The sequence below is a fragment of the Bactrocera neohumeralis genome, chromosome 6, assembly GCF_024586455.1.
Source record: "Bactrocera neohumeralis isolate Rockhampton chromosome 6, APGP_CSIRO_Bneo_wtdbg2-racon-allhic-juicebox.fasta_v2, whole genome shotgun sequence".
NCBI classification, from domain to species: domain Eukaryota; kingdom Metazoa; phylum Arthropoda; class Insecta; order Diptera; family Tephritidae; genus Bactrocera; species Bactrocera neohumeralis.
The window spans coordinates 33244024-33264085 of NC_065923.1; the positions used below are offsets into that span (position 1 = coordinate 33244024).

At 33.0% G+C, this 20062-nt stretch overlaps 1 protein-coding gene across 2 annotated transcripts in view; it reads right to left on the reverse strand.

Annotated features, from left to right (window-relative positions):
* LOC126761039 (homeobox protein araucan) overlaps window positions 1–20062 on the reverse strand; it is a 165151-nt gene that overhangs the window by 20059 nt on the left and 125030 nt on the right. For both annotated transcript variants that reach the window (XM_050476929.1, XM_050476930.1), the window contains exon 2: window positions 9049–9939. In XM_050476929.1, the coding sequence (XP_050332886.1) occupies window positions 9049–9939 (891 nt within the window). The remainder of the gene's footprint in view (window positions 1–9048; window positions 9940–20062) is intronic.

The window sequence follows — 20062 nt, forward strand, 5'->3', positions numbered from 1 at the left end:
GTGCAACAATGACAAGTAGCAAGCACATTAATACAAACAAACTAATGCGAAATTAATACTGTTTGTTGGTGTATGCCACAACAACTATAAAAACAACACAACTACTCAATAACAAAAGTTATGCGTGCAAAGTGGATTTTTCGATAAACATAAGACAGCTAAGAGGGCGCCATTGGACGTACATTCGCACCCACTTGGCTGAATGAGGCAAATCACTCAGGCACTTGACATGTGCGTAGCGTTGCTGCGCTGCAAGAAATTCGGTTTTATTTAGTTGGAATTTTCGAAAATGTTTTCATGCCACAAAAGCAATTTGATGGTGACTAAATAAACAAATGGGCGGTGTAATGTGGCAGCAATGAGCGCGAGCAATGCAATATCGCTGAGAAATGTGCCAAGGCATGTACATACATTCATATGTATGTATATTAGTGTTTGTGTGTCCATACATACATAAATACATATAAAATATATACATATGTAAATATAAGAATCTGTTTTCAAAATATTTTCATTCAAAAATCAATCAATTCCGCCCACTCTTAAAAGCACAAACTGGAATAATTTTATTTTACTGACAAGCATGTCCTTACATCCTTTGCTTTTCACCCGAAATTTTATAAATATTATATGTATATTTATTCCGCTGTCGCTTGCCACTTGCCTTTGTCGCTCGCCATGCCGCCATTCTCACCGTCGCCTTGCAACATCTGCACTTATTTCCGATTTCAAGTGAGCTGTCATCCGCGTGTTGACAAATTTATTAATAAGGCAATAATAAGATGTGGCAAATATGCAACAACAACAAAAACCCAAACAACAAAGCAAGTGTAACGCAAATGCGACAGTGACGGCGGTGCCTTTGAAATTCACCCCCAACAAAAACAAACTGGAGCGCGCGCAATGATATCGGAAGACACGAAAAAGCCGCGAGTGTCAAGGGAAATTTCAATGTGTCTTATGGGTATTTTAGCATTTTAGCGGCACGTTCAACACGTACATACCGATAAACATTTGCGTATAAATACACAGCATATGATAAATGTGCGTTTTGTATGTATGTGTGTAGTGTGTGATTATGCGCGCATCTCCTTTGCGTGGCGGCAACAGCAACAGCAGCAAGTGACAGCCACTTGACAGCCTGTGTCAAAGTAATGATTTCCCTGCGACAATTTGACACTTTTTCTCTTGCCACTGTGGCGTCTTCTTAAACATTTTGCTTATAGCATATTTTGTGTTTGTTGTTTTGCGCTGGCAGCGTGCTGGCAGCTCAAGAAAATTATACGCATTTAAAGGTGCGCTAGTTGGCTTCCTCGAAAGGGAAAGTCAATGCCATATAAATGACTAATTACAGCTGGATGATTTATGCTGTGGAACGCGTTCGGGATGCGTGATCTATGTGCTTATATCTGTGTCGCTAACTAATTAGAGGCAGTGAGCCACGTCCGCGTTGCAGCTACATACATATGTATGTATGTATATCTTTATACAAGTGAGTTGTCATTTTGGTAATCAGCAGTCGGCAGATGCCAAGCGTAGCGTGTCTACAGCTGTCAACTGAATTTAACAGCTGTTATGTCAACGGTGAAGTGCAATGTTATTGGAGGCAACCATTTTCGCTATTAAAGATTTATATTAAATTGGTGTGAATATAAGATTCAGTTTTGTTTAGGTTAATGACGACTTTTTTTGATTTTTTTATGGAATTTTAAAAAAATAAATATATCATAACTAAAAAAAAAAAATATTTATAGAATTGAATGTATGTATGTATACATAAACTTCAATAATAAGTGAATTTGAGCACTTTTTGATTCCCTTGATTCCCTTTTCGACCTCCAAGCGGACCTTCGCAAAATGGTAGCCGGCGTTGAGGAAGACTTTTCTACTTAAAATTTCAAATCCAAAAATCAAAAAAATACTTACTATTATTATAAATCAAAACATTTTCGTTTTGAAAATATGCATGCGTCCCAAAATAAATCGTTTTTTATGAAAATATAAATTTACACCTTAAATTGACTAAAGAAATTCAAATTTTCATCAAAATCGTTTCCCAACGAAAAGTAATTTTTTGTGAAAAACAATTATAGAGTGACTTAAAAAATCGAAATTGTTGTTAAAAATCTCAGTTCTTTGATCATTATTTGCAAAAAAAATCTAAGAGGGCCATAAAAAAATTTTAAGTCAAATGGTTAAGCCTTTTTGAAGTCTACTCACTCTTACAAATACGGAGCTGCCTCCGAAACTATTTGCCTGATCACTTAATTTTCAATAAATTTTCGGAGAATATTCTCAAATACATTTACAATGGATATATGTATGTATGTATAAGCAAAAATAAAAAGCGATTTTTTGAAATTGACATAGCTCCTTAAGTGTCCAAGCTTCAAATTTTCAAGTAAAAAATTACAAAAAATTAATTTTCAGGACTTTAAAGATATATGATATATGATTTGAATGATTAAAGACTCTAAGCGTTCCAAGAATATTTTTAATACTTTAAAATGTTGTAGGTTAATGTATTACTATAGGTTTTCTTGTAAATTGCGATTTTTTACGAAAATATTTATAAATAAATTTTGACCTCAAACTTTAGATATTATATTCAATAATATGCCGAATAATATATTATATTTTATAATTATACTGCTAATCGAACACCAAATGAACAAAAATGAACACCAAAACACCAAAAAAATCGAAAACTGCTTTCTAAACTCATAAATATATTCGCGATCACGGCAAATTATAATTGGAGCGTGAACTAATATTTCTCCCCTCCCCATATAACTACTTAACAAATAACTTTAATGTTTACATTTATAATATTACTGCATATATTTATTGCAAAAGTAGGTATATACATACATATGTGTGTTTATATATCTATTTCGTGCATATATTAGACGAAAGATAATTTTGTACGATTTGCGGCATTATTTATTATTCACAATTAAGCTTCGAACTAATCGCCATGTTGTTAATATACAATTTAAAACCGCAAATGGTATGGTTCAGCGCATTAACATGAGCGAGAAACTGATCATGTTAGCACAAAGCGGCGACAAACACCCCCGAACCATATACAGTGCTATTTGATAAGTAGTAAGCATTAGTATTAGCATGCAGCCACCAGACAGACATTAGTTCACAGCGGGTTATAAGCAGGTTTCTTTTTTATAAATCGAATTAATTTCTGCACCTACATACATACAAACAGTATACAAATGTATGTGCATACAAACGCCTTCGCTAGCTTTACTAAATATGTAGTACGTATGTATATACATATAAATTGCCGCGCTAATACAGCGCTTTATATGCAAATGTGCCACATATTGACTACCACAGTTTTATGTCACAAAGCTGCGGTGCAAACTGCTAGCCGGCAGTATTGTTGAATATAAAAAAAGTAATAAATAAATCTCTCAATAAATTTACTAGAAGAAATACAAAAATTTAACAAAATAAATTTAATTGAATTATACTGAAATGAGTTTCTTATATAATTGCATTTATGTATGTATATGTATTGGCGCTAGCGGCATTAAAAATGCAAAATCAAGCTGATCGTGTTAATAGTGTCGCTTGTATACATACAAATGTATGCACATATGTTTATTTTATGGCATAAATTGAATATTAAAACTTTTGTACTAATGTCAACGCGACAATTTACATATTTCTGTAAAACAACTGATTTTATGATGCAAATAACAACAAAAACAAAACGTGTTCGTTGCATATATTGATTATGACAGAGCAAGAAATCGATGATTAATTGGAAACTACATGAAATTTATCGAAGAGCAGTCTTAACTTACTCACTTCTTTGATTTCTTTTGGAAAAATGTGGAAAATACCTTAAAATTGGAAACTAATATACGAATGATGTTTAAAATTTATAAAATGAGATGAAATAAAAAAAATAAAAATTATTAAGTACACATAAAATAAAATATAATTAAGTATATGTTGTATATACGATATAATTACATAAAATGATGTTTCAATAAATTAAACTAAAATAAACTGAATTCAAGTAAAAGACTTAATTAAATTCAACTAAATTATATAAAAGTAATTTAAATTAAATTAAAAAAAATTAAAATAAATCTCTTCGAATTAAATTAAATTAATTAGTAATAGTAATTAAAAAAATGAATTAATAAAAAATGTAATTAAATTAAGTTAAATCAAATTTCATACATTTATATAAAAATTAATTGAATAAAATTAAATTAAATCAAATTAAAAAAATCAAATTAAATTAAAACAAATAAAATTGTATTAAATTATATTTAATTTTCTTAACAAAATAAAACTACATTACAAAACTAAATCTAATTAAATTAAAATAAATTAGATTTAATTAAAACAAAATAAAATAAGTTAATTCAATTTTGTTAAAAATTAATACTAAATTAAAAAATAAAATCTAATTAAATAAAATTAACTCAGTTTTAATTAAGTTATTTAAATTAAATTAAAAATCCAAAATTAATCAAATCGAATTAAATAATAATAAATTAAATTTAATTAAAATAAAATAAGTTAATTATAAAAAATTAATTAATGAAAAATTATATTAAAGTAAATGAAATCAAATTAAGTGCAATTAAACTAAATCAAATTTAATGAATAAAATAAAGATGAATTGAATTTAATAAAATAAAATTAAATGAAAAATAACAAATCACAATCAAATTGAATGAAATTTAATTAAATTAAATCAAATAAAGCTATAATAAATTAAAATAAAATAAATGAAATGAATTAAATTAAACAAAATTTACTTAACAAAATTAAACTAAATTAAAAAATCAAACCAAATTATATTAAATTAAATTAAATTAATTTGAACTAAATAAATTAAAATTAATTGAAAACTATTTAAGTAAATCAATAAAATAGAAACCAAAAACATAATAAAATTTCAATTACTCACAATTTTTTTTAATCATATACATACATATGTATGTATGTATGTACATATACAATAGTTAAAAAAAAAATATTTAATTAAAATAAAACAATATCACATAAAATAAAATCAAAACTAATTATATTAAATTAAATCAAAGTAAATTAAATAATAATGAATAAAACAAAACAAATCTTATAAAACTTTCATTTACTAATTTTATTTTAAATCAAATACATACATATATTTATATTAGACACACGATACAAAATGTAACGCCTTGTAATAACACGCTTACTGTGGCTTATACCGCTTTGACATGTTTTTGTCGCTTTCTTTTGTTATTATTTGTACCGAATCGCAGCGCGTAGGTGGAACTCATTTGCATTTTAAACTCAAAACACAAAAAAAATGAGAAAACACGTAACAAAAACAACAAAAAATTGCTATTAAATGAGAGCAAATAACAATATCGATCGCTAACCGGCGATTACTGCCGATCGTGCTACTAGCTGCTTAGCGGCAGCTAACAGCTTGCCACAACATTTAGCTGGCGGGAGCAGCAGCTGTTACAGTTACTTTGAATTTGGGCTTTCAAAGAGCATTTAACTCGCTATTTATTGGCTCAAAATTAAACGTTACAACAGCTATAAACAGCGAGTAATGCATTGCACCAAAACAAAACAACAACAACTACAAGTCACCACCCGCACTTGATTTTTTTTTATCATATTTTACCAAAAACGTTTTTTAACTCAGCGCACAAAATGAAATTGCTCATAAACATTAAAATTAATGTCACTTTTGTGTGTGTTTGGCATTTTCGTTTGGATTTAAGGCAAATGGCTGGCCAAGCGGCGGCTTCAGCGGCTTTGCCGCCGATCAGTCGATTGGTTAGCTAGCTGTGGCTTCTGTATTGTTTTTTCGTTGTTGTTGTTGCAGGAATTTTGCGCCGCTTCAGCAGTTTTTCGCTTCAGCTTTGCCCTTTTTGTTTTCATGTTTTTTTTCCTGCCTTATTATCAACTCACTCGGTGCGCCAAAGCTGCTGACGAATTTATGGATCAATTTAGGTTGAAAAGAAATTAGAGATCGTTAAGAATTCAAGCGTAGTAAAACAAATTTATTTATTGTTGTATTCAGATTGTTGTTGTTGCTGGCCTGCTGAGGCCGGTGTTATTGTTTCCCCCCTTTTTTTGTTGCTTTTTGTGATATTGTCAACAGCGCTGTCGTCTTTTTCGGCGTTCGAGAATAAAGTTATTATTGTTGTTTTTGTTACAATATCTTTAGTCGTTGCAGCTATGCGCCGCTTATTTTCTATATGTTAGTATGTATGTATGTATACATTTTATTATTGTCATATCTTCGCTTTTATTTAACGATATCGTGTGTATGGCTAGCAAACTTGTTATTTATGTCGTTAACGAGCAAGTCATAAAATGTTTTGAAATCGATGTCTGCGCCTTTTCTTTCGCCTTCAACGCGCTAATATGAAACAAAACTCCTTCTCAAGCGCAGCAAAAGCCACTAAAAAATACCGCAATGTTTTAATTTTCGTTATGTCGATTTTTATTATATTGAAATCAAATGCGTGTTATGCAAAGAACATTTCCATTTTTTTTTATAAAGTCGATCAAAACGAGCGCGATTGGAGAAAAATGTGTATGTGTGTGCGTATATATGTACATATGTATATTCAATATATGTATTTGAATTTAGATATACATATATAAATATATTTAAATACATACATACATACATATATCAATACAGACATACATATATGCATATTTGTTTGGCTTTTTATTTGGCTTGATGGATTTGCTTGGGAATTTTATTGATTTCTTCTAAAAACCTGTATAACCATATGTACTAATGAATACGCATACATAAATCGACATATGTATGTATGTATGTATGTGACATTTTTTGGGTCAACAAATTTATTACTCGAATTTTTATAAATTTGCATTTTTTCATTTTTGATACAAACGAGATTGAGTGATAATGCCACAGCGAATTAAGTGACAATACATGCTTTCAACTTTTTGTATTTTCCAATTTTTATACTCTTAACAGTATATTAAGTTATTTTTATACCATGAACAGTGTATATTAAGTTAGCCTACAGTTTTTGATGATGAACATTCTCCATAAGAACTGCCGATATTGGACCAGTATAGCGAATAGCTATATCGGCCATACAGAATGACCATTCTAAATCAAATTCTTGAAGAGAAAACTTTTTTTGTGACTATTCTTAAAATGTTTGGCATGAGCTTTTACCCAAACTAATGCTACAATATGTGGAGAAACTGTGCAGATCGGACTAATATAGCATATAGCTGTCATATTAACTGACCCATCTAAATCAAGTGCTCGTATGGAAAACTTTTTCATTTGAGGAATTATCATTACAAAATTTGACAAGATCTACTGACCAAACTAATACTACAATTTTCGAAGAAACTGTTCACATCGGACCACTATAGCATATAGCAGTCATACAAACCGACTGTTCTGAAACAAGTGCTTGTATGGAAAACATTTTTATTTGTTAAGATATCTTCAAGAAATTTGGCAAGAATTTTTGTGCAAACTAGTGCAACAATCTCCGAAGAAATCGTGCAGATCGGGCTGCTATAGCGTATAGCTGTCATATCAACCGACCCATCTACATCAAGTGCTTATATGGAAAACTTATTTTTTTGAAAAGATATCTTTACAAAATTTAACAGAAATTATTTTCCAAAGCTAAACCATAATATCTGAAGAAATCGTTCAGATCGGACCACTAAAGCATATAGCTGCCGTACAAACTGACCGATCATAATCAAGACGAAGCTACTTTTATACCCATTAATGATATAAAAAAATCATTCATGAAGGGTACTAAAGCTTTGGTGTAGCCGTAGTTAACGTATCTGCACGTTTTTCCTTTTTGATATTTTTTTTTAAATTTTGGTTAAAATTTTCGTCACAGTTTGGGTTAAAGTTTTGGTTAAAATTTTGCTAATAATATTTCAGCTGAAAAAATGCGCTAAGTAAAATTCCTGAGTGAGTTGAATTAATAAAATTAAGTAGGATTATTCATATCTAACACAAAAATACTTCCTTTCACAGATATTTAGCAGCATATGTGTGTATATACGTATGTAAGTACTTAAGTACATCCTATCTCCTAAACAAATTAATAATTCCCAAAATTCAAAGCACGAGTTCAGTTAAACTGAAGGCAAAAAGTGGCAAAAAAAAAAAAAAAATTCATATATTTGACCTATCGAAAAGACCGAATTATGTAGTACTTGCGGTCACATGCCATTCATGAGTTCCAATCAAAATCAATAACATAGAATTCCAAAGCAAATTATATGAAAACAATTAAATTTACTTTGTCCACCGCGCGGCAGGAAGTCAATGTTCGCATTAAATGCTCTTTTAGCATTGCATAAAAGATGCCACAAATGTCAACGCAGCGGTTATGCCACATGCCAACGCTGTCAGGCAGTGACCAAACCGACTTGTAAAGGCTGCTACAAAATGCAGCAAAAAACTAAGTGAATTAGAGTTGTTTTTTCCTTTTCTGCAATGCCTTTTAGTAACATAGGAACAAATGTCTTCGTAGTGGCGTTGGCGTTGCATGCCACAAAAGGTCGCTGCACAAAGACGACACAAAGTACCAGAAAGAAAAGAAAATGTACTTTGAGTCTGCAGTATTACCATGCTGCAGCGAAAGACAAGACTGTAAAGCGCATGAAATATTACTAAGCACAGATAGAGAGGTCAAGGAGCGTTGCTTTGCCAGCGCTGTAGCAGTAACTAAGCAGCTAAGGAGCTGTGCGACCACCCTCGGTGTTGCAACGAAGACATATTGCAGAAAATTGCAAGACACATTGTTGTGGCCAAAGCTATTGTAGTTGCTGGCTGCATTGTTGCTGTTAGACAAGGCGAAGCAAATTTGTCGCAGACGGGTTGTATTAAAATATGACATCAAAATTGGCGATGTGGTTGCCATAAGAATACTCATATAAAAGAATACCTTAATAACGCTTAATATATATGTACATATATATGTATATATATATATATTTAGAGGGTTTACTAAAACCTACTAGGGTACTTACCGGATTCGCATAGAAGGGCGGCTGCTCAGTTGCTATGCCCGATAGATACGCAGACATGCCCTCCGGATACACGCCGATCGGCACACCACCCGGCCCCGTGACAAGTCCGCCGGCGGCCGCCAAACGCTGGTAGCTGAGCATATCATATTGACATGAGCACAGCGTTTGACCACTAACGGGATCCGTGTAGATTGTGCGTCCAGTATCACAGCAACGATTTGAGCCCGGCGTACCCGGCGGCGGTGGTACACCACCTGCACCTGGCGCACCCGGCGGACCACCAACCAGACCGGGCGGCAGGCCAGGCGGCCCACTACCCGGTGGACCTATAACCGAAACCGTTACACCACTACCTGGTCCACTTGCGCTAAGACTAGCGCCACCGGGTATACTACTGCTGCCATAGGGTGTGGCAGCTGTTGAACATGGCGATATGGAGCGCGCGCCCGGCGGTACTGTCGATGTTACGGCCATCGGATTACCGTTGGCGCTGTTGTTATGATGATGATGTGCGGCGGCAGCAGCAGCAGCTGCAGCAGCGGCGGCGGCGGATGTGATAGTTAGCGGCGTTGCTACTGTGGACGTGATGCCCTTGGTGAAAGGCACGACGTTGCTGTTAATATGACTGTTGTTGTTGTTATTATTACTAATGCTGGTATTTGGTGGTGGTGGCACAGCGCCAGCTGCAGCTGCTGCAGCAGCAGCGGCGGCGGCGGCAGCAGCGGCAACAGCGGACGCAACCGAAGCGGTGAGTGTGGGTTGCGGCGCGTTGGCAGCGGCTACGGTGTGCGTTGCGTTGGTGCTAAGGTTGGTGGGGTGTTGTTGGATCGGCGCGACGGGTTGTGCGGTGGCGGCTGTGGGCGATGCAGTCGGTCGAGTTGAAACGGCGTTCTGTAAAAAACCAAGTAACGGAGGTGTAAATAAACTTTTATAAAAAAATTGTAATAAAGTGAGGTGAAGGGCTCGAATTGGTAGCATGATAGGGCTTATTTATCGCTGCCACCAATAGTAAATATATATGTATGTACATGTAAAAATAAATAGAAAATTTAATTAAAAATGCGTGTACCGTTATCAGCTGCATGCATTGCAAGGGACGCACGCGCTGATAAGCAACTTCAATTGCCGTGGCAGCGGCGGTAATAACTTTTTTCCAATAAATTGTATAACTTCTCGACACTACATTTATTTGTTAAGTTGTCCCATTCGGTATCAACAAATCAATACCAAGTCAACAAATCGGTGATTCAGTATGCCAAGTTTGTATATATGTGCGCTCAAGCGCTGAAGCTTCAAAGGCGTAGCCGCTTACCGGCAAATCATGTAATAGATTGACAGTATTGATATAAATTACGCGTTTCAAAAGGCTTAACAACAACAATGCTGTACTGTAGTATAATCACCAGCATGCACCGGTGCAAACCTAAGTGCGGTAAACTGCCATGAACCGGCTTTTACTGTACGCGAGCTGCAATTACTAGCACCAAGCGCTGCACTTCAGTAAGGGCGCTGCGCAAATGGTGCAAAGAAGGGCCTCTCTAGCGCTATCGTAACACTGGACACGTGGTTATCTACGAAATATCGTTAAGTTGAAACATCAATAATTGTCTTGGCGCTGATTTGGCAATTAAAAGGTACGTTTGGTGCCAAACTAGTTTTCGCTATGCCAACGCTCTAACGCAAAAGTAATCTTAAAGTAAGCTTTATCGACTCATCGCTTCATTTACGCTATTTAAGATGCTCAGGAGCTTAGAGACAAGTGAAAGAAGATAAGACCTTATAATAAATTGACAGAAAATCAGTCGTGGTTGGCTTAAGAGGTTAGATTTGGCTAGGATTTTCCAAAAATTAAAATTTTTTTTGACTTAATTTTGTAACAATGATTCAGTGTAACTTTATTTTAATATATATGAAATACCTACATACATACATATGTACATGTCGAATAAGGCCTGAAAGAATGAAAATCCACTGCCTTTCTTCCCATACACTCAAAAGTAATTCTCAAGGGTGGACATTTTTGGGAGTACCCGAATTAGCTAACCCCTTAAGGTGTTACATGGGTTCAAATATTTTTTTATTGTCTTATTAAATTCTACAACACCTCTAGAATGTCCTAAATTTTCAAGTTTATCTGAGTAATAGTTTCGGAGATACAGCCTTGAGAACTTGTGCGCTCGAGGTTAGCGAGGCTAACATACATACATAAGTGCGCCGTCTTTAAACGCGTTTTTCTCGAAACTGTGTTTTTGAAATCGGTTGTCAAGACTTGGACGAAGGATTATTTTGATTACAACTATTTGAAAAAAAAATGACGCAAAATTTTCAGAAAATATTTTTTTGTAAAAATGTCTGCCAAATTCCAATTTTATTTTTTTTCTTTAATCCAAGCTTTAAGTTAAGGTTTTAACTTAAACACGTATTTTTTCACTTTAGATGATCCTGTAAGAACTAAACCTGCCAATGCGGCCGCATCTTTTTTCCAAGGGGTCGCCAGAATGGCGACGCTATGGCCAAGTTTAAAATATTTTTTTCCCAAAATTTCAGAATTTCTTTGTTAATTGTGTATGTTTGTAACAATAAAAAAGTCTAATAAAATATTTAATTTTTATATGAGAAAAAAATTGTTGAAAAAATGTTGTTTTTTAAGCCAGGAAACCCATGTAACTCCTTAAGTCAAGGCTTGCTAAGATAATTTTTTATTTAAAACATAACTTAGACATTTTTAAACATAACAGTACTAACATTTTTTAAGTCCCCACTACGGTGTGCCTTGACAAAAAACACTACACCACAAAGCTGAAAGAAAAATTTGAGCCTGATGTGCATAGACCTCTAGTGGAGTATTTGACTACGAATTTCAGTTCAAAAAAATTCCATCACATCCAACTATTCTTGTCATTTTAATAAACGGTGCTGGTTTGACCCCGACACCCCTTGACTGCATAAACGGTCTTACGTGTTAGGAAATTTTGACTAACATTCCCGATTTGAGCAACTCAAAATTAGCAAAAAGCGCCTCTAACAACACAGTCGAAAATGACTGTAAACTAGTGTAACGCCACGCCACATTAGCTTCACAACAACATAGAAAAATTTTATACAACACTATAAATAAACGCTTAATATTGCAAAATAACTGTAAATCGATAAGTTTAATGTAAATTACGACAGTAATACCAACAAAAAAAACCTGCCAACATTCTAAACATTTCATGTTGCATACACGTATTATTTGAAGCGCGTGTGGCACTAACGCGATATCCGTGTTCATTTGCAACCGACAGTATAGCATCGTGCATAAATGCCGTAAAAGTAGAAAACTTCTTCATAGACGCGCATTTAACAACATTTGCTTGACTTGACTTGATTTGACTTGTTGGCGGCGTTTGTTGACGTTCAAGTTGAAGTTGTTGTATTCGACTTGTTTCAAGTGACAACTGAAAGTGTTTGATTTGTTATTATTTGTAATATTACAGCTCATGTTTTCAGCGGTATTTATTTATTTATTTGCTGTATGCACTTTATTTGTTTAATAAATAACAACGCAATACACATACCACTACACATGTGTGTATAGGAAAAAGCATATACATATGTATGTGTATGAAAATATTGTATGACGAACAAGCTTGTTTATGTGACACTCGTTCTAAGCAACAGCCAGGCATTTATTGACACAGCAAATCGAAAACATATCCAACACATAATGTATAAAGAAAACATAAGAATATTGAGAGAAAAAATTTAAAACTAAATACAAACAACTGCACCAATCATGGCCGGCAATCAGTTTGATTGAACACGCTTTGAATCTGCCGCTCCTGTTTGTTTACTTGAAGCGCTGCCCCTGCGTTATCGGTGAGCAAAGCCACTTTGTCGTCGTCGTCGTCGTCATCGTCTTTGACGTCGCAGTCATTGTCGATATCGCCATAATCTTTGCGCACAGCTCAACCAGCTAATAGTTCGCTGAGATTGCTTTAGTTACATACTTGCATGTAGTTGTTGTTGTTTATTCAACATATTAAAGTCGCCCATTTTAAATTCCCTCTGTATGCTATTACATACATACATATATAGCATAGTATGTGCATGTGTTTATTTGGTGCTGTCTGACAGCAATTGTTTAGAATTATTATTTTTTAATCGCATATGGCCACTTGAGCACGTCACTTCTTTAGTGGCTATGCCTTCTGCCACCAAAAAAGCTGTAAATAGTTCGCTCGTAGACATATGATAAGCGTTAGGTTTTATACTTATATATGTATGTACATAAGTATGTATAAACATATTATTGGTATATATGTATATGTAAGTGAATTTAATATTGGGAGTTGTACATTGGTATTGATTTGTTTTGATTAGTTTTTTATGGGCCGATGGGCATGCCCCAAGTGTCATCCAAGGCGTTAGGCAACGTAATTTTTAAGGTTTTGGGTATCAATATGCTTACGGTTGGAAACAAGTTTCAGATAAGTTGTATTTCTTGCGTTTTAAAACAAAATTTTTTAATGAAATTTCGCGAATTAAAGGAAATATGTTTATCGTGCTCAAAAAGGTAAAAAAAATTTCCTATAGAAAACTATTTTATTTTTATTTAAGAAAATTGTAGTATGATTATGAAAAATTTTATGACAAAAAAATGTTATTTTTCATATACTAAATAATCATTAAATATTTCATTTCATTTCTACTTCGTTAAATTCGGACTTTTTCATATACAAAGTTTTATAAATCCTGTTTGGTATTAACTTTGCCATGAAGTTTCTAACAGCCATTAGAAAAGGTCGGAGACTGAGTTCGAATTGCCGCGAGAAACGAGAGAGACTCTTGCGCAGCTTCGTTCTGGATACTGTAGCAGGTTAAACTCCAACTAATCCAGAAATGACCTTAACATATTAAACATATGTATGTCCAGCGTGCAATGAGTCGCCGCATGACACTAGCCACCAGCAATACATACATCTATACATCTGAGACCCCTCTACCTTTGGTCCGACCCTGTCGAAACAGTACAGTAGTTTCCTGGGCCTACCGTTGTATGACGTCGATGACAACTTATTTAACTCTTACCATCCAAGCGGGGATAGGTAAACGTTACAACAACAACAACAAATTTCGGAGTCTCTATAAATTATGTTATAATGATCAGCGAGACGAGTGAGTCGACTTACCATAATCCTGTCCGCCCGTCAATCTGTATATGCGTTTCTGAGATATCGAGCGGAAATTTGGCACACATGCTGTTCTCTTCAAGAAGCTGCACATTTGTCGGAATCGTCGTTATCGGACCACTATAGCATATACCTGTCATACAAACTGAACCATCGAAAACTTGCTCTTGCATCTAAAACTTTTTTCTTTGACGAAATATTTTCACGCAATTTTGCATGGATTATTGTCCAAAGCAATGGTACAATATCGAAAGAAATTGTTAACATTGGACCACTATAACACATCGCGGCCGTTTAGAACTCGCTAAAGAGCAGCTAAGTTGGCCAATCAATAAATGGAAAGCCATTCTATTTGGTGATGAATCAACGACTACAAACACACCTCTAAATGTGTCAAGTTTTGGTTTGAAGCAAACAACGTTGATGTTATGGAATGGCCACCACAGTCCCGAGATCTCAACCCTATTGAGAACTTTGGGAAGCTGGTTAGGTGGCGCATAGATAGGACTAATCTAAAAAATGGCCATGAACTTTTAATAGACTCCAATATAATAGACAATTTGTTATGATTCCGATGAAAACTATAATTTAACTGCCTCAATGCCGGGGAAATGTACCGAAGTAATAGAAATAATGGATTTGCAACAAAATATTAGTAAAACTTATCTCTTTACCATTGCTTCCAAAAAGATGCATATGTTTTGTCCATTGTAATTGAAGAGTTGAAATCAAAATATTTATTCTTTTAGTTTTTGTTTTTATTTTTGTACTTCTCAAATATTTTTGCTTTGAACCAGCTCTCATATTTCTTTTTTACCACTTATTTTATTACCCAAATCTTATTTATTTTAACAAAGATCTGTGTTTTTACTCATTACAAAACCATTTAATGTGTTTAAAAAAAAAAAAACACATTAAATGCAATATGAAAATTCTAAAAATATTTATTTTTTTATATTTTACATACACTTAAAAATGATAAAATTCATATACCCAACCACTTGCAACGCTGTGCCAATACGCGCTGCGATATAATTTATGAAGCTGAAAACAGAAGATTTTTGCAGATAATAAACCGACGAGATGTTCTTGCAAATCTCGCAAGCAAAACAAATGTTGCATAACTTTTCGTTTAATCATGCTATTTTTATCATTATTAATACATATGTATGTATTTTTTTATAAATAAATGAACACACATTTGCCACGCTGTTTGCCACAAAACCGAAGAATTCATTTTGCAGCAAACCAAAATACCATTTCAAATGAAATAGAAAATTCACCGACTACAACAACTCGAGATAAAACGATTTCGCTGCTGTCACTAGCATACATACACACACATACATACGTGCTTATATAAGTTTTCACATATAGCAATTTGGCAAATTTGACATCGAATGTCTTTTTGAAGATTTTCATTTAAATAGCATTACTAACGAGCAACGCTAAGTACATATCAGCGAGCGTTACTTGTACGCTTAGGTAAACATATGTACTTTGAACATCGCTGAAAAATGCAACAAATTTTAATCAACTCACTGAAGACGCGCCGAAAGTCGAAAAAAACAACATTGGCAAGAACATCTATTGAACACTATTGAACAGGAGTGAAAAAATGGGGACGGTCACAGCGCGCCAATAGACTGACTGATAAGCGCGTTGCGGCTGCGAATCACACAGCCAACATGCGGTCGCGCGGATGGCAAGCGGCGGCAAATCATGTCGCGCTGCCAACACTTGTACTTGAACGCCAGAATGCTGTTATTCCCCCGCAACGACACTGGCATTTATGTATTTGCTGTTGCTGTATGTTAATGTAGACGCTTGTAGGTGTATGAAATAACTTCAGGCACACAAACATACATACACACAAACAAATATACATATACATATGTACATATATGTATATATGCATATGATGATAGCGGAGGAGATATCGCGCAGCACAAGCTGACAAAACAGTAGCGCATGTTTTTCGCCATGTCAATGGCGGATATGTTTGCTGCACACTGATTGTGGCAACAATGCCAGCAGCTGTTGTACAACATGAAAGTTGTAATTAAAAATCAATTCGAAATGCCATGCCAAAGGGAGCAGTGCAAAAAACAATGGAAAACAAAACAAAAATACAAAAAAAAAAAACATTGTAAAAGAAATTCGAAAAAAGCAAGTAAATGAAAATTGCGCAATTAAACGTTTTACGTTGCAAATGTAGCAAAGCAAAAACAAAGCGCTGAATTTCCTTTATAATTTCACATAAAGTCGCTCACGTTGAATGCAAGCTCTGCGCGCCGCAAAGTCGACTCGATTTTAATTGAAAATGTGGCATTGCCGCTGACATGTACATATGTATGTATGCATGTTAATGGCGGCGCACATATAATTACCTTTTGGCAATTTAAAGAGAGACACATGCATACACAAACATACATACATGTAATTGTATTTATATATCTCCAAGCGCATTTTGCTCCACTGTGGCGTCGGTGATTTATTGCTCTGCGACTATTTATATTGCTGTTCCTTGTATCATATATGTGTATGTACAATAATTGTGGCTAACGGCAACAAAGTGACCACATTTTGCATAATTTTAATGGCAGTTAATTTGAATTTACCTTATAATTCTTTAAGTGTTATTAAATATTTACAGACTGTCTATTCTGGATGGCGGTAACTGCAGTTTGAAGGTTAGTACACTTGACGAAAATATTGCATAAAGATTTTGAAAATTTTAATAATTTTTTTCAAAGTAAGATTCATAGTTTTTTACTTTATTGTCTTTTATATGCGAGTGTTGTTTATATAAGGAAATATTGTTAATGCTGCAATAATAAAATATAATAACACATTTTATTTTTTAATTAAAATAAGCTCGTTTATATATTCTCATAATATTTTCAAAACAAAATTTATAGTAAATCTTAATAATGAAAAATTTTTTCAAAACTTTATATTAATAACAAATAACCAATTCCAGTCTTTTTATAAAGCATGCTATTTTTTTTAAATTTTCTGAAAAAAAATTATTTAAATTAATTAAATTAAATTAAAAATTTATTTTTTTGATATATATATATATTTTTTTTTTGATTTTTCTGGGAAAAATAAGGGTAAGTGTACACCAAAGTTCGCTAAAAAATTTTTGTTGTGTGTAAGATAAAGATAAAAATATCAAAAACTTAAAAATTTGTTTTTCTTATCTAAAGTTTGAGGTTATATAATAGTTAAGATAGTAGTAGATCTCTTCATTAGCTACAACTTTTCTAACTTTTTTCTATAGGGCCCATAGTTTCGTCTGTAATCGAGATTCTTCTTCTTCTTTATTGGCGAAATTAATCGTTTTTAACCCTTAAAATTTAAACCATGCCCCATTTCTTCCTCTTCCCTCTGATCGCCCGTAAATTGTTGCACTTTTCATTTTTATTATTTTATCTCACGTTTCCAACATGTTTCAACCAGCAACGAATCTCTTTAATTTTTACCATTTTGAAAGGCTTTTGTACTCAAATCAACTAAATTCTCTATTCTACTTTTAAGTCAATTTCTAATTTTTACTTTTGTTTAAAAACAAATATATATTTACTCTTTACGCCCATTGTGAAAAATATACAGATTTTTACCTTAACAAAACTTGGCGCTCTAACTTACTTTAGCATAAACCTTTGCATCACGACTTCACTAATTATAGATTTCATTAATTATAGTGGATTATCTATAGCAACGCTGTCAACACAATTTGTATTAAATTTATCAATTTTTAAACTCAATTTCATAAAAAAGATAGTCGGAGTTGTAATCTCGCTGAATTGAGCAGAAATTAACGAGTATATACAAATATAGTAAATCTGCACGAGTATATTTTCGGCAAACAGTGGAGATAACCAATGACGACACAGTGTTCTACATACGTAAGTGCTCGTAAATACGTACATACATACATATGTATTGGCTGTCACCAAGTGATAAGCAATATGATTCACGTGCATATTTTTAAAAGTTTGCATTCATTCATTGATTTCGCTTCGAATATAAAATTAGGCGCTAAAAATATATTGAAGAAAAATATTGATAATAAATAAATACATATATATGTACATATGTAATATTTAAATAATCGCTTGTGGCTCAAAAAGCGTGTGCACTTCGAAAAGTGCTTCTTCATGGCATATATAATTAAATATGTTTAATTTTCAATTGAATAATCGCAAAGAATTTTATAACAGAATTAAGTTAAAGCTGCAAATTCGATTCGGCAATTGTTGTTGCAACGAAACGTGCATTTTTTAGTTTGAAATAATATAAGTTATAACTTTTGAAACTGGCTATTAAGCAAATCACCATTAATTTTTAAGCAAAAAAGAGTCGTTTGATAAACTTAAAAATTTCCACGCATATCCGCATAGTTTTATATAAGCACTCATCGGTTTTTTAACTCAAAATTTCAATAGTTCTTCTTTCGGTCATAAATTATCTCATCATAATAAAATCGCTGCACTGCATTGATTGAAATTCACTCAATCAGTTCACACTAATCAGCCGAAATAACGTGATTTTCCATCAGACATAAAGAGTTGAACTAATCAAAAAATCAATAGAGCAATTAAAACCACCAAATACTGTGGTGTTGATGCTTGTATTTGCCATTTGTGCAGTTTAAATCATTCCGGTTTCGGTTAGTGGGAAAAATGCTCGTAAATTGCGATTGTGATCAATAAAATGAAGTTTCTTTACCATGAGCTCAAAAATATAACCATAAAACTATAGCGTAGTTTGAAAAATGAAGCCAGTTTTATGATTAGTTTTGAATATATATTTTTTATACTTTTGTCTTAAAGTTTAATGCAACACGTGCTTTTTGGGGAAGCACATTTTTAATATCACACGCTTTTTGATAGTTTTATTTTGAGAGCAAATACCCACTTAAAATGCAAAATAACGTAACATCACTTTTTATAAGTTTATAGGCGAAGGAAAAATGATATATTAGAAACACCTCATATTGAAAAAAATTGAGTTTTAGTTATAAAATGGTTATATCTGACAGTGGCAAATAAAAAACTTTATGCTGCATATTATTTAAATTTGAATGGTTAGTTAGTCAAATTATTAAAAATTATAAAAAAACATAATTTTTGTCTCTACTATTTGCTGCGACAAATTCTATAAAAAATTTAAAATTTGTCAAAAATGTATAAAATCGTAATTTTGAAACAGAAATGCTGCTGAATCCACAAATTTTTAAGAATTTTTAAAGAAAACAATCCAGAGAGAAGAGAAATATTCAGAGGAAAAATATAAGCTCGCTCGTGAGTTGACAAAGTCTTCGACAGCCTTCATATGTATATATATGTACATACACATTTTCTCATATAGGAGATATCAATTTTTAATTTCGGGGATAAAATTTTTGAAACTCATTTTCATAATTGTTTGGGTCAAAGTGTTTAACTATTTACTTTGAAAATTTTTATATTAAACTTAAAATTTTATAAGAGCAAGTATGGTTTCTACCGGCGAAATATGCTCTCAGAAGTAAAAATCTCATTGAGAAAATGTGAAATTGATTGGCTCTATATTATTCGCAAAATTAAAAAAAAAATATTAAGGAAAATATTATGACAGGCGTCGTGTTGGTAGGTATACAAGAGTCCGGTTAGTTCAGTGTCAAAACAATATAAAAGTCTGCTTTAGTATTATGAAGTATATTTCGAATCAGTGAAGCTTGAAATAAAAATACATAAACTTTTCGAAGATATACTACTGTGATCAAATTTAAAGTGATTTTTGTCCATCAGGTATCAGAAACATTCACTTCTTTATATAAGTTATAAATA